The sequence below is a fragment of the Diplodia corticola genome, assembly GCF_001883845.1.
Source record: "Diplodia corticola strain CBS 112549 chromosome Unknown scaffold4, whole genome shotgun sequence".
NCBI lineage: Eukaryota > Fungi > Ascomycota > Dothideomycetes > Botryosphaeriales > Botryosphaeriaceae > Diplodia > Diplodia corticola.
Window position 1 is genome coordinate 349,905 of NW_017971483.1, and position 14,520 is coordinate 364,424.

A 14,520-nucleotide genomic window follows, 5' to 3' on the forward strand; every position below is an offset into this window, starting at 1 on the left:
CTGTCTGAAGCTGTCAGACATGTCAGGCCAGGAGGGCGGTGCGGTCTAGCGAAAGTCGTGGCCGCCGGATCCAGACTGCGGCGTGCGCACGTGACGCAGGCCGATGTTCGCTTGAGGCCCGGGCTGCACCACCAACGCCGCCAAAGACTGTGGCCCCGCGCCGCTATCACCAACCTTGGATCTGCCACAACACCCGCTCGACATAGCGATCAAGCCTCACAACCGCAACCGCCACGCGCGTCTGCTGCCCTCAGCCCCCGCGATTGATGGCAGCGACCCTATGAGCCGCGTTTTCCCGCACTACGCTGAGCCTGCCGCCATCACTCACCGTCAGGCACCGTGCCTGCCCGTTTCCTAGCCACCCAACCACCGACCACGCGACCGCCCCCCTGAACCCGCGCCATGTCTTCGTCCTCGCAGGTCGCCGAGTCGTGGATAACCTCCTTCTGCAACCTGCTCGGCCACGAGTACTTCGCCGAGGTGTCCGAGGACTTCATTGAGGATGACTTCAACCTGACCGGCCTGCAGTCGCAGGTGCCCATGTACAAGGAGGCCCTGGAGATGATTCTCGACGTCGAGCCCGAGGAAGACGAGGAAGACGAAGATGAGGAGGACGACGACGATGACGACGACGAGATCCTGGGCGACGAGAAGCCCGTCGGCTACCGCCGCAGCGAACGCCGCCATCTGCGCATGCACTCGGACATCAGCGTGATAGAGAGCAGCGCCGAGCTGCTGTACGGCTTGATACACCAGCGCTACATCACCTCGCGCCCGGGCATCCAGCAGATGGCCGAGAAGTACGAGCTGCAACACTTTGGCGTATGTCCGCGCGTGCACTGCAACGGCGCCAAGGTGCTGCCCGTCGGCTGCAGCGACACGCCCGGCCAAGAGACGGTCAAGCTGTTCTGCCCCTCGTGCCTGGACGTCTACACGCCGCCCAACTCGCGCTTCCAGACGGTCGACGGCGCCTTCTTCGGCACCACCTTCGGCTGCCTCTTCTTCATGACCTTCCCCGAACTGGACATCGGCGTCCCCCGCCTCGACCGCCAACGCGACGACCACCACCTCATCGCCGACTCGTCCAGCCAAGCCTCCAACAGCAAGTCGCGCACCGCCTCGTCGTCGTCCATCGTCGCCGGTCAGCTGCCGCCCCAGCCCGCCACCATAAACGGCGTCGCGCCGTCCAACCTGGCGCCCGGCCTCGGCGACGGCAGCATCTACGAGCCCCGCATCTACGGCTTCCGCGTCAGCGAGCGCTCGCGCAGCGGCCCGCGCATGAAGTGGCTGCGCCTGCGCCCCTCGGACGTCAACGAGCTGGACGAGGCGCACATCTTCCACGAACGACGCCGGGAGCTGGTCGAAGACATAGAAGAAGAAGACGAGGAGGACGTCGAGGACAGCACCATGATGGACGCTGCGGCGGCCGAGGGCGTGCCCGTCACCACGCCGAGGAAGAAGGCCGTCGCGCGGAGGAGACGGACTGCGAATGGAAGCGTGGTCGCGGCCGGGGGTAGAGGGAGCCCGATGGATACCAATGGTGTGGGCGAGGGTGGCTGATTGGTCGGTCGGATATTCCCTACATCCTACAGGAGGAACACGAGAACAAGAAACTTGATTGGTCGGTCATGACGACTTAGTGATATGATATCTCGGGATGGATGCCGCTATGGGCTGGGAGGCTAGGGGGGGCCATGGCGACAGAGGAGAACAACAACAGAGGCGGGATGAAGAACGATGACAGAGGGGGGAAGCGTCGAGGGTTTTCCGAGGTTTTGGCTTTTCTACGTTTTAGTGACATGACAGGTTACCCATTTTTTTCCGTTTCCAACCTCTCCGCCTTTTCTTCTTCTTCACCTTCTGCTCTGAGATCCGATGCCTCGCGCGGAAATGGGGAACAGGCCGTTTTTGCGCTCTCTCCTGGGTAAAAAAAACACTTCGTACTGCTGCTGATGCGTGTTGTTGAAGAGCGATGAGTTGTTGTTCGTTCGCACCTTTCCCTTGAACTGACTGCATGACGGCTGCATCAAGGCGCTGATGTTTTTTTTTTTTTTTCGTTTTGGTTTACGTCACGGTTTGGTCGTCTTTTGCCTTTGAGAAACCCAACAATAAACAACGACAACAACGACAACAACAACAACCTTAAGCTCAGGGAGCCTATACGCCATCATCCCCCATATTTTCATCCCTGAAACCAAACCAGCTTGAACCCACCCCGACAACGTCAAGAACACGGGAAATTGAACCGGCAGGCTGTCCCCATCTTCGTCCTTCTCCGCCTTTGGTAGTCTTGAAAGAGAGGAGAGAAGATTTGGTATCTGTTTGGGACGGAGCTATAGCTACTTTGATAATTCTTTCCCGATTGCTCGAAGAAAATATATATATACATCAGATGGCGAATCAGCTTTCAAGACTCCACACGCTGCATGTTTGGCTGGTACAGCCCATAAAGCCATTTGTCGCGCATGCAAGTCGGTTTCTACATAGGCAACATTTCCTCAAGAGCTGCTATACACACACTAGCCTCGGCCAGGTATATATAACTCGCCCATCAAGGTCACTTGCGGGCAATCCGCAAGTCTCTCCCCAAATGTCATCGATCCAAAATTTACACGATTCCCGCGAAAGAGGAAGATTACTACGTTGCGAGTACGTCGGGGGGCTGCCAACAACAAAGCTGTACCTTGTCTCCCATTCGCTACCACCAAGCACCGCTGGGATCAAATCCTCCATCGTCAGCCATGACTAGGGGTATTGCAGCGACCTGAAGTCACTTAGTCAAGTTCATAGACTTGGTTCGAGGCTGCGATTCTGCGGCAGTCATCTTTCGGACGAGGCCGGACGTTGCACGTCTCAGAACGTCGGCGGCGCACACATGTCCAGGACTTCTTCCAAGAGGTATGGGAGCAAGGCTGGGATTTTTGTCCCCATCTTGGGTGAGAAAGAGGAAAAGTAGATGAGAATGCTAGTATAATTTACGAGGCACACGGTTCAGAAGGGGAACTGCACGTTCGACGTATGTTTGAGTATTTTGGAGCGGGGATACCAACGCAGCGGAACATGTATGCAGAGGCTGGGGCTGTTCGTGGGTGGATGGCGTGCTTAAGTGGAGGCCATGATACGGATTCTTTCCTCTTGTAAAGGAGCGAGGAGGCGGTATGTTGCTTTTGATAGCTGTATATTCCGCGTTTAATATAAATAAAGGATTATATGTTATCAAAATCTGTTAGGTTACGAAAGATCGCCCGCTCATAAGCGGGAGTGTAAAGAAAGTAATATGGTTTATGTAGGTGGTTACTACTAACTGGCACTACTGTCTCCGCCTTTTCGGCTTAACACTACGTACTGAACTTAATACCGCGGTGTTTTGCGAATAGAAATACCGTGAAATTTCTTTTTACCGCTCGGTGATGGCTGGGTTTGAGCGTCTCGTCTCGTTCGACAGGCCATGACGAGTAAAAATAAGACGGTATCAACCCTGACTACGTACGACCTGTGTTCAATCTTCTCCGATATATCATAAACGATTTAGTGTCTTTTGAACTACAGCATCTCAGAAGGGTTTAGAAGTAGTGCCACCCTTTTTGTTGGCCATATAAACACGACAAGGTTGCCTGAAAACACCTATGACGGCAATGTCAGGCCGCCAGACTTCTTCATCAAGCCGCTCCGTCAGTACGATATTGACCTTGCACGGAACCAGTCTGCCGCGGCGCCAGTTGAAGAGCTCTCAGGGAATCAAATGCTTAGTGTTATCAGCAGCCAGCATCTCTTTTAAGTTGAGAGTCACACACAGGAGCGGACAATGCAGGGCGGACACAGTGGTTGAACAGATCGGAGTAGCAACAACTCGCAATCTCTTCATTATTGACAAGTTGACAGTAGACTTTCTTGGGGGCCCTAGCAGTCTCAGAAAATTTCAAGCGTAAGTCCTGATTCAAACGGTACCCGCGCATCGGGTTCGGATTGCCGGGTCAAATAGACGGGTTGAGAAAAAGACAGACCATATCTCGATTTGAGAGATTAAGGTTGAATGCTACCAGCATTATTTCTGCGGTAAAGTGAAATCACACCACTGGCGCTGCGGGGTTATTAGCCGTCAGCTTGGCCGTTATTTGTTCTACCTGGTTCTTGCCGTAACTGCCATGGAGTGCTCAAGCATGTGGCTTCCATCCCCCGCCGCAGCTGAAGCAGTACATGCAGCCACTCGACCCGGTAGGTGGAGGTCCGAAGGCCTGGAACGGCGGAGACCACGTGGCGCATCTGCCGATACGTAGCAGGAGAGTTATTCACGGCCCATAATCTGGTACCCTAGTCAACCCCGGGTCCATGTTGTTGTTTAGCCAAGCTGAAGTCAACTGCCGCGAGCCTACATAAAAAAACCACTCGGCGGCAGCTGTTACTGCAGTTGTGGAAGAATGCGAACTGTCCAAAAGCCGCACTCGGAGACATGGCTGCTACTGGAGACACCGGAACGCGAGTGCGCTCGAAAGGGCGATTCCGCTTCGTCATGGCCTTCTCGGCCCTGTCCATTGTGGCCTTTTCCAGCGCGTTTGATGCCACCATTCTTGGAAATGCATTGCCTGTACATCTTCCTGCCCTGCAGATACAGGTAGTCACAGCTGACATACGTAGGTCATAGCCGAAGACGTCGGCGCCACCAGCCTGGAGTCGTTCTGGATGACCATCTCGTTCATGCTCGCATCCGTCGCCCTGCAACCAGTGCATACAGCCTTCTCCGACATCTTTGGCCGCAAACCAGTCCTATTCCTCTGCTGTGTCCTCTTCACTGCGGGGTTGATCGTCTTCGGTCTCGCTCGCTCTCCAGCCGCCATCATCACCGGCCGAACCATCCAGGGCATGGGCGGGGGCGGGCTTGAAGCCCTGTCCGAGGTCATCCTTACAGACCTCACCACGCTCAAAGAAAGACCGCTCTATCTTGGCATCTTGTCCTTCTTTTGGGCCACAGCGGGAGCGGTAGGCCCTCCAGTCGGCGGAGCTCTTGCGCAGTATGCCAGCTGGAGGTGGCTCGCCTGGATCAACCTACCTTTCATGGGCATCGCCATGGTACTGATACCACTCTTCTTGACATTGCAACAGGACAGGAGCTCCGCCAGCAGCAAGCTGCGCAGAGTGGACTGGATTGGCATTGCCCTCTTCATCGCGGCAGTCACGCTCCTCCTCGTCCCCCTGACATGTGGCGGCAACGCCATTGCCTGGAACAGTGCCGGAACCATCGTCTCGCTCGTCATCGGCGGCTCGTGCCTCGTCCTCTTCGTATTCGCCGAGAGCAGAGCCCAGGAGCCGATGATGCCGCCACGCGTCATCAACACCCCCATGCTCGCGGCCACGATGCTCGGCTCCCTGCTGCACGGAATCGCCATGTGGTGCATCCTCTACTACGCGCCCCTCTTCTTCGAGAGCGTCTTCGGGCACGACCCGCTCCAGTCCGCCGTCGACGGCTTCTCGTTCGCCTTCACCGCCACGCCGGCGGCCATCCTCACGGCCTTCCTCATCGACGCGGTCCGGCGCTACCTCTGGGGCATCGCGCTCGGCTGGACGCTCGCGACGTCGGGCGCCGGCGCCATGACGCTCCTCGCCGTCGACGCGAGCGTGACCGCCGGGCGCGCGCTGCTCGTCCCCGCCGGCCTGGGGCTGGGCATGCTGTACCCGGCGCTCGCGATGCCCGTCCAGCCGGCCGTCGGCGCGGACCTCGCGGGCGTGGCGACGGGCACGCTGTGCTTCTTCCGCTCGCTGGGCATGACGCTCGGCCTCGCCATCGGCTCTGCCGTCTTCTCCAACAGGTTTGCGGCGCTGCTGCGCGACAGCGGCCTCGCGGACCTTGATGGCTTTGATTCCGGCGCGAGAGACGCGGTGGGATTTATCCCGCACCTGCGCGAGCACGACCTCTCGCCGGCGGACCTGCTGGCGCTGCGCAAGGTCTATGCGGCGTCGTTTAGGTCCATTTGCGTGGCTTTGTCCGTCGTTGCCGGCGTGGGGCTGCTGGCTACCGTCTTCATCAAGGATATGTCTATCGAGAGCGAGGATGAAGGGCGCCAGGCATTCCAAACCGAAGCCATCACTAGAGAAGACACTGTAGAAATGGCCCAAGACTGAGGCTCAGCTCAAACAATTAGACTACTCATAATCATTAAACTTCATCCCTCGTCAACATTACTGCCACCCGGTCTCATTACACCTCCACGAGAAACACAACAGTGCTGATAAGCATCATCCACACCACCTCACTGCCCGCCTGAACCCCACGAGCTCCTCCAGCGGTCGAACTTGCCGCTCCAGCAGTAGCCTCGCTGCTCGCAGTCTGGTCCGCACCAGTCCCCGACGACGTCCTCGTCGAGCTGACGACGCGTGAGCTCGAAGAAACCTTGTCGCTCGCAGACGTAGCCCCCAAGCCGCTCAAGATGAGGCCACCGAGGCCGGATCCGCCACTCGGCGCCAGCGTCGCGGTCGAGCCGTCGACAACCAGCTCCGTCACGCTGCTTGCCCCCGTCTGGACGCCAACCACCTCTCCGTCTCCAAGCGTCGTCGTCTGCCCGGGCGTCAAAGTCTGGCCGCCGACGACGATGCCGCCACCGGAGCCGACGCTCACAGTCTCGCCCGCAAACGTAGCCACCGCGCTTGCCGCCGTGGGCACCAGCGCCGCGGTGCTGCCGTCAACAACGACCTGCGTCGCCCCGTCGGTGCCCGTCTGGACCTCCACGACATCCCCCCCACTGAGCGTCGTCGTCTGCCCCGGCGTCAAAGTCTGGCCGCCAATAACCACAACACCACCACTGCTGCCCTCCGACACGACCACTCCTCCCACCGTGGCCACAGCCCCGCCACCACCACCCGTCGCCAACGTCGCCGTCGCCCCATCGACCACAACCTGCGTCGCCCCGCCAGCATCCGTCTGGACCTCCACGACATCCCCGCCGCTGAGCGTGATGCTCCCGCCCGGTGCCACCGTCTGGCCGCCAACAACCACAACACCACCACTGCTGCCCTCCGACACGACCACCCCTCCCACAGTCGCCACAGCAGCAGCACCACCCGTCTCAGAAGCAGCAGTAACAGCAGCAGCAGTCAACGTCGCGGCCACCGTCCCCCCAACCACCACCACCGTCCTGCCCGCCTCATCCGTCTGCGCCCCAACCGCCTCGCCCCCGACCGTCGCCGACGCCGCCCCCGACCCCACCGCCACCGTCTGCCCTCCCACGACAACAAAACCGCTACTCCCTGCCGTCCCGCCGACAACCTCAACCGTCTGCTGCTGCTGCTGCTGCTGCTGCCCCCCGGTGCCAGTACCAGTACCAGTACCACCAATCACCACCGCCGCCGAAGCCGCCGTAGCAGCAGCAGCAGTACCAGCAGTACCAGCAGAAGCACCCGCCGCAGAAACAGCAGAAGCGACACCCGTCGCATACGCCCCGCCCACATCGCTCACCACCGTGCTCCCGCCCACGACGAGCGCCGTGTTGCCCGCCGCGTCGGTCTGCAGGATGGCCACCGTCGGCGACGTCGGCGCATCATTCGCGCCCGCTGTTGTGCCTGAAGCGGCGGTACTGCCGGTCCCCTCTCCTTCGCTCAACGTCACGCTCTGCCCCGCCGTGCTGAGCGTCTGGCCGCCGATGGCGACGACGACGGCGCTGGCGCTGCTGGTGCTGGTGCCGGCGTCCCCGGCGTCCCCGCTGTTGGTAGGTGGGACGGCGGTGGCGGGAGGATTGGACGTGTCCGGCGAGACGGGAGACAGTGTTGCGGAGCCGACGACGACGACGCCACCGCCGCCGTTCGTGGTGGTGGTGGAGGAACCGGAGGGGCCTTGAGTTGCGCCTCCACCTCCACTTGCACCTCCACTTGCACCGCCGCTGCCGCTGTCGCCCGCCGATGTCTCGCTCGCGACGGGAGCGGGGGAACTGGCGGTGGGTGCCGCGGCGTCATCGCTGCTGCCCGTTACGGGGACGACGACGGCAGGGAGGGAGGGCGAGCTGGTGGTGGCGGGGGCGTCGTTGCCGCCGGCGTTGTTCGTCGTCGTCGTGACGACCGGCTGCTGGCCGGAGGACTGCTGGGCGGCTTCGGAGGAGGCGATGAGGGAGATGATGACGCCGAGGCCGTCGTTGCTGCTGCTGGTAGACGGCGATGGCGATGGCGATGGCGAGGGCGCCGTGGCCTCGGTCGTTGCGGGCGGCGGCGCGGGTGAAGAGGTGTCGGAATCGGCTTGGGATTGCGGAGGCGGCGCGGTCGTCGCTTCCGTCGTCGTCGTCGTCGATGGCTGCTGCCCCTCGACACCACTACTACCGGACACGGCCGGCGCAGGCTCCGTCGTCGACGTCGACTCCGCGGGGCCCGAATCCTCGTGCAGGGTGCTCGTCATGGTCAGGAACTGGACGGACGTCAGCACGCCGACGGGGGCCTGTGTCGACGTCTCGTAGTCCTGGCCCGGCGGCAGCGGGACGAGCCCGGTCGTGCACGAGAGGGGGACGGCGTCCGTGGCGTAGGGGGTGGGGATGCCCGGCACGTGGGTGTCGGCGATTTCGGTGTCGAAGTCCCAGTCGATGCCGGCGGGGTCGCTCGGGTCGACGGGCAGGGCGGCGTCGTCGCCGAGGGGCTGCAGGGTGATGAATGGAACATAGGCGCCCGAGGCGCGCGTGGCGAAGTCTGTGAAGGGGCCGGTGCTGGTGGTGAGGAAGTTGCGCTCGGTGGTGAGGTAGGTCTTTGTGCCGGAGAAGTAGTAGGGGGCCCAGGAGCAGACGGAGGCGCCGGCGGCGTCGGTGGTGGCGACCTCGCCCCACCACGTGTAGCCGGACGAGTAGGCCGTGTAGCGCGAGGGGTAGACGATGGTGGTGACGAAGGTGGTCCAGTTGCCGGGGGCGCCGGTGGGGGCGGAGAGGGTGATTTCCTGGGTGCGGGTGCCGGCCGTGTTGGTGGGCAGGGCGGTGATGTCGGCCGGGAGGGTGAAGTACGAGGTCGAGGTGCGGGTGGTGTTTGTGCGGTTGTTGATGATGAGGTACTCGACGGCGTATTCGACCGTCGTCGTGCCCGCCCACGACGTCCGCTTGGTCCACCCGAACGCCTGGGCCCAGGCGGACGAGTAGGTGCAGTTGGCCTCACATGTCCCCGGCACCGTCGTCGGGGCTGGCGGGTAGGCCGCTGTCGCGTTTGCGTACGGCCCGCCGGCTGCACTGACTGTCAGCACCTGCGTTGATCACTCGACACTCGTTCGGACGGCATACTTCGCACTGGTGTGACCTGGGCGGCTGCGCTCGAGGCGAGCAGCAAAGCAGCGAGAGGGATCAGCATGGTCGTAAATGCACTGCACGGCCGGGAGATGGGAGGCCAGCGGGCGTGGACGACGGCACTGCAGGGCTTTTAATCTGTGCTGCGGAGACAGCGTGGCATGATTCAAGGCCCCATGCTGGATATTAGGCAGCTAACAGCAAAGTCTTGGGTTCAAAGCGCCTCATCCTTGAACGGAGAGTGCAGTGCGGGCTCAGAGTGCCGGTTGTGGTGATTGTGCTGACCAGCAATTCATTGAATGTAACTAGGGCATTGCTAGCTGCAGAAACGGCGGCGGGTGCCGGGCGGGCAGGCGAATGGCGGCCCACGGCTGTGCGGGGCGCGGCAGGGGCGCCTCGCAGGCCGGCATGGGGCTGCATGGGGCTGCATGCTGGGGGCCAAAAACCCGGGCCAAAACCCAGCCTCCCGGGGCCGCAAACAACGCACACCAAACCGCCCAGTCCAGGCCCGCGTGTGCCTGAAAATCCTTCACGTGTCCATCATGCGCATGCTGTGCTCCGGGTACCTCGTCCCCACGACCTCGAAGCTCTCCAGGATCCTGTCAATCTCGTCCATCTCGTCGTCGGTCAGGTCGACGATGCGCGAGTTCTCCTCGACCCGCTCGGGCGTCGTCGCGCCGGGGATGGGGATGATGACGGGCATGCCGGGCCGCCTGGAGAGGGCCAGCAGCCAGTTGATGGCCAGCTGCGCCGGCGTGCACCCCTTGCCGCGCGCAAACCTCTCCAGCGTGCGCACGAGCTCCATGTTCTTCTCGAACGCCTCGCGCTGGAACCGCGGGAACCCGCCCCTCCGCTTGTAGTCGTCCTCGGGCACGTCCTCGAACCTCTTGTACTTGCCCGCCAGCATGCCCTGGCCCACCGGCCCGTACCTGCAGAACCAATCAGCACGCGCTTCCCACCCACGAACAATTACCCAAACAGGAAAAAAACCACATAACGACTTGACAGTAGTACTTACGCAAGTATCGGAATCCCCAACTCCGCACACGCCTCCGCGACCCCATTCCTCAACGGCTCCCTCTGCCACAACGACAGCTCCACCTCCACCGACGCGACCCGCACCATCCCCGCCGCCTCGCGGATCGTCGCCGCGCTCACCTCGCTCAGCGCCACGCCCCCGATCTTCCCTTCCCGCACCATCTCCGCCAACGCCCCCAGCGTCTCCGCCAACGGCACCTCCGGGTCCCTGCGCGCGGGCTCGAAGACGTCGATCTTCTTCCCCCCGCGCGGGCCGCCGAGCATCTCCACGCACGCGTCGACGCTGCGGATCACGTCGGCGCGGCGCGTCGCGATCTTCAGCCCGGGCCCCTGCCCGCCCGGCTGCTGCTGCACGAGCACGCAACCCTTGATGTTGAGGGAGACGGCGTCGGCGGCGTCGATGGCGTCGGCGGCGTGCTGGTGCTGCTGCCCGTCATGATGCCGCGCAGGATCAAAGTAGCGGCGCAGCAGCGTGAGCGAGTTGTTGTCGGGTGGGCCGTAGAACTCGCCGCCGTTCCACGCCGTGCAGCCCGTGCGGAGGGCGGCGTCGAGCGTCGCGAAGCTTTGCGCTTCTGGCGTGGGGCGGAAGGTGAGGCCTGCAGTGGGATGGGGAGGTGGTGGTGTTAGCGTGAGGTTCTTTCTTTCTTTCTTTCTCTCTTTCTCTCTTTCTCTCTCTCTCTCTCTCTCTCTCTCTCTCTCTTTCTCTGTGTGTGTGTCAAGATTGGAGGTGGTGAGGGGGGCGTGGAGTGATTCATGTATACATACCCATCAGCCCGAAGCCGATGGGGCCGACTTCCTTGCCGTGTAACAGAGGCATCGATTGACTGTGTGGTGTGAATTGAGGCAACGAGAGAAAAAAATCCGGCTCTTTTCCCTTCTTTTTTTTTTCTTCAATGCGAGAGCAGAAGAAAGCTGCTACCTTTGCAACCAATTGATGATGGTAAAAAAGCCAATGCGGCCACGTCGTTCTCTTATATATCACGAGCTTGAGGGAAAGGAAGCGCTAGTTTGGGCTACCTAGGGCTACTCACCGAACACGGAGTTATCGTGCGTGTTCCCGCCACTTAACACCGATACACCCACCAACCCAGCACGGCGGACCAAGGTTACACACGCGCGCTGTCGCGCATTGGGGGTCGTGGAATTAAGCTCTTAACGCCTTCCGTTGGGATGTGTTGCCGTCCGTACGTTTGTGCGGTAGGCTGGAGGTTGGGTGCCTCCCGTCTCCTACGTAGTATTCGCCCTGCGTATGACTGACGACATCGACAACGTCATGTGCTAATCCTGAAGCTGTTTGGTGCAGTGATAAAAAAAAATAGGGTTTCCGGGTCGCAACGTCGCGCAGTACCGATCGGATGGTACTGTCCGCATGCGGCAGCAAACGTCGACACCCGAACTATAAGCAATCAGTAGCACGATACGCTAAGCAGTCGCTTAAACCCGGATTACGCAAGAAAGTATCATGTATATTCTCAGCCCTTCGTGACACTCACACTACCTTTTACGGCATCCGCCATCTCCGATTTGCCTAATCAGGCTGAAGCACAATTCTCCGCCTATACCCGAATCTCCAGTTATATACCATCTCTTATGCCCACACTTCTCCCACCTATCCCCGAAATCTCCAAATATATACCATCTCTTTACATCCACACTCCTCCCCACTCCCCCCACAATATTCCAATCCCACAAAACCAATCCGACAAACCCATCCTCAGCGCACGTGCTCCACCTCCCCCTCCCTCAACCCACCAGCAATAGTACCACCAGGACTCCTCTCATCCGCCTCCAACACCTCCCTAATCCGCTGACTCGGCAACCACCGCTCAGCAGGCACGACCCACCAACTCAGCACCGCAAACACCGTCACAATCCCCATAATAACCGGCGCATAATTCAGCGTCTCGGCGCTGACGGGCCACGCGTACGGGCTGAACAGCACCGCGACGACCCAGCCGTTCCAAAAGACGGCCACGACCTGGAACGGCTTGCTCCAGGCGCCGAGGCTCCACCGCGGGCGCGGGAACGTCTTGGGCGTGAGCAGCAGGCGGCCCAGGCAGATGAGGCCGTACGCCGCCGCCGACGGCACGCCCGCGGCCGAGACGAGCGACGTGAAGGCCACGCCCGACGGCAGGATGCTGCACGTCACGAGCGCGGCGACGCCCCAGACGACGAGGACCGCGTTCTTGGGCTGGCCCGTGGCGGGGTCGACGCGCGAGACCCAGGGGGAGAAGGGGAGGACGCCGTCGCGGGCGACGGCGAAGACGAGCCGGGAGGCAGCGATGATGGCGATGGCTGTGTTCTGTGTGTGCGTCGGAGAGAGAGAGATTGGAGTTAGAACGACGTGTGGGGTTTTGGGGAGGGGGGGGGAAGGTGGAGAGGCAAAGACGTACAAACCAGAGCGCGATTACGCAGACGACGTTCATGACGATGTGGCCGCCCTTGCCGAGGATGACGGCGTAGAGAGGGACGAAGGGCTGGGCGCCGCCGAAGGAGAAGAGAGTGTCGGCGTCGGGCTGTCGCGTCGACGTGTTAGTCGGGCCATGGTCGAAAGAGGCGGCCGGGTTGAGACTTACGACGCAGAACAGGAATAAGATGACGACGACGAAGCCGCCGAGTCCGCTGACCACGGTACTCCAGAAGATGCCGCGGGCGGCGGAGATGGAGGCGTTGCGCGTCTCCTCGGCAATGTGGCCGGAGGCGTCGAAGCCGATGAGTATGCCGGCCGTGGCAAGGTAAGAGAGACACCAATTCCAACCGGCAGGGGCGCCGGTGCCGTTGTACGTCGTCATGAAGGCATCGTGAGTCGAGCGGAACCCGTACGTGTTGGCGGTGCCGATGGGCAGCCAGATCAGGTTCATGAGAAAGTCAAGGACGACGGTGAAGGATGATGCGTAGAAGACCCAGCGGAAGTAGCGGGCTGTTGCGGTCCGCGTTAGCATCGCAGGCCAAGACAGTTGAATGGGGCGACTTGCGAGGGATGAGGTTGGCAATGGCAGCGACGGCCAACAGGACTTCGGTGCAGATCCATTGGACGGCTCGGAACTTGACGCTAGATGCATCGGAGGGGAAGTCTACGTTGAAGACTACGATTTCCTGCGGCGAGGTCAGCATGGCAAGCAATTGAAGCTGGACACATCAGCTTACAGAAAGCATATAATTGACCGCTGCCTGAGTGTTGCCTGGGCCATGTCAGCTGAGATGCATGCTCGGACTGCGGACGGCTTACTGGCGCAGAAGGTCGTCCATGCCGTTGTGCTCCACCAAGCCACAACAAATCCAAAGAGTCTACCGAAGCGAGGGCCACCGGCTTCGGCAGCCCACAGGTAGATGGATCCAGCCAACGGAAGGGAGGAGCATGTTTCGGCAATAACGGCTGCTGTTATGAAGGTGAAGACACAGGTGACAATGAAGCTCGTCCTGGGAGGAAGACTTCGTTACCAAAAGGTCGCAGAGACGGGAGGCGTTAACGTTGCTCACCAGTAAGCAAGGTTCCCGCCCGCGGCAATTCCAGTACTAAATGTCACGCGCACACCGCCAATGAAGTACAGCGCGGCTGAGCTGATCAGCACTGATGGGCGCTTCAACAGCAGCCAAAGAGCTTACCAAACGTGGTGGCGAAGTTGTGGAAGAGGTTGTATGTTCGGTGTAACACCTGCACGGATCAGGAAACAGTCTCGGAGTCTTGAAAGCGGCACCATCGTACCGGCTTGTAGCCAAGGTGGCGCTACCAACGCGGTCAGCAAGACTCATGCAAGGGAAAGCAGGCACGGCTTGCCAGAATCTCGGCGTCCTGGGAATCGGCTTCCTCGACGAGCGGCTCTTCGCCCCGCTTCGGCGCCAAGTCCGCATCGTGCTGGGACATTGTGGGGGCTCCGGGTCCAACGTCAGCGCCGGCGAAGCTTGTCGATACGTCGGTTGATCCAGTCCCTCTCGCGCCGCTCGAACGGGTGCGGATGCGGGTGATAATGTGGGTGGTTGAGTGAGCAGCACGCAATTGGTGAAGGAGTCTGCGTCATGCACGAATTTTGACGCGCCCCGGTCGCGCCTTCGGCCTCAGATCCTCGCTCGGCAAAGCTGCGATCTCGGAGTCCAATCACAACCGCTGCAAACATCAGATGCTCGCAACTGGCCCTTTCCCCGACGGATTCTCGTCCGTAAAGGGCGTGGGATACGATGACCGCCAGAAAGCGCGGCTGACGCAATTGCTTGCCAAGTGCTGCTTAAGCGCTTGTAGAAAACCACA

General features: G+C 60.8%; 5 protein-coding genes across 5 annotated transcripts; 2 read left to right on the top strand and 3 right to left on the bottom strand.

Moving 5' to 3' along the window:
* Positions 1-402: 402 nt before the first annotated feature.
* On the top strand, positions 403-1,560 carry BKCO1_4000104 (casein kinase ii beta subunit ckb1; the record flags this gene model as incomplete). Its single annotated transcript, XM_020275521.1, has 1 exon — positions 403-1,560. The coding sequence occupies one exon, from the start codon at positions 403-405 to the stop codon at positions 1,558-1,560; it is 1,158 nt and encodes a 385-aa protein (XP_020134410.1).
* Positions 1,561-4,450: 2,890 nt separating this feature from the next.
* BKCO1_4000105 (mfs multidrug transporter) lies at positions 4,451-6,117 on the top strand (the record flags this gene model as incomplete). Its single annotated transcript, XM_020275522.1, has 2 exons — positions 4,451-4,585; positions 4,636-6,117. The coding sequence occupies 2 exons, from the start codon at positions 4,451-4,453 to the stop codon at positions 6,115-6,117; spliced, it is 1,617 nt and encodes a 538-aa protein (XP_020134411.1).
* Positions 6,118-6,193: 76 nt separating this feature from the next.
* Positions 6,194-9,300, bottom strand: BKCO1_4000106 (uncharacterized protein; the record flags this gene model as incomplete). Its single annotated transcript, XM_020275523.1, has 2 exons — positions 6,194-9,177; positions 9,234-9,300. 2 exons carry the CDS (start codon positions 9,298-9,300, stop codon positions 6,194-6,196), a joined length of 3,051 nt encoding a protein of 1,016 aa, XP_020134408.1.
* A 465-nt stretch (positions 9,301-9,765) lies between these two features.
* Positions 9,766-11,091, bottom strand: BKCO1_4000107 (aldo keto reductase; the record flags this gene model as incomplete). The annotated part of the gene is made up of 3 exons (XM_020275524.1): positions 9,766-10,165; positions 10,255-10,978; positions 11,040-11,091. The coding sequence occupies 3 exons, from the start codon at positions 11,089-11,091 to the stop codon at positions 9,766-9,768; spliced, it is 1,176 nt and encodes a 391-aa protein (XP_020134409.1).
* An 897-nt stretch (positions 11,092-11,988) lies between these two features.
* On the bottom strand, positions 11,989-14,139 carry BKCO1_4000108 (amino acid transporter; the record flags this gene model as incomplete). Its single annotated transcript, XM_020275525.1, has 10 exons — positions 11,989-12,576; positions 12,668-12,790; positions 12,851-13,194; positions 13,250-13,370; positions 13,422-13,456; positions 13,504-13,694; positions 13,755-13,830; positions 13,881-13,929; positions 13,981-14,001; positions 14,089-14,139. 10 exons carry the CDS (start codon positions 14,137-14,139, stop codon positions 11,989-11,991), a joined length of 1,599 nt encoding a protein of 532 aa, XP_020134406.1.
* Positions 14,140-14,520: the final 381 nt, after the last annotated feature.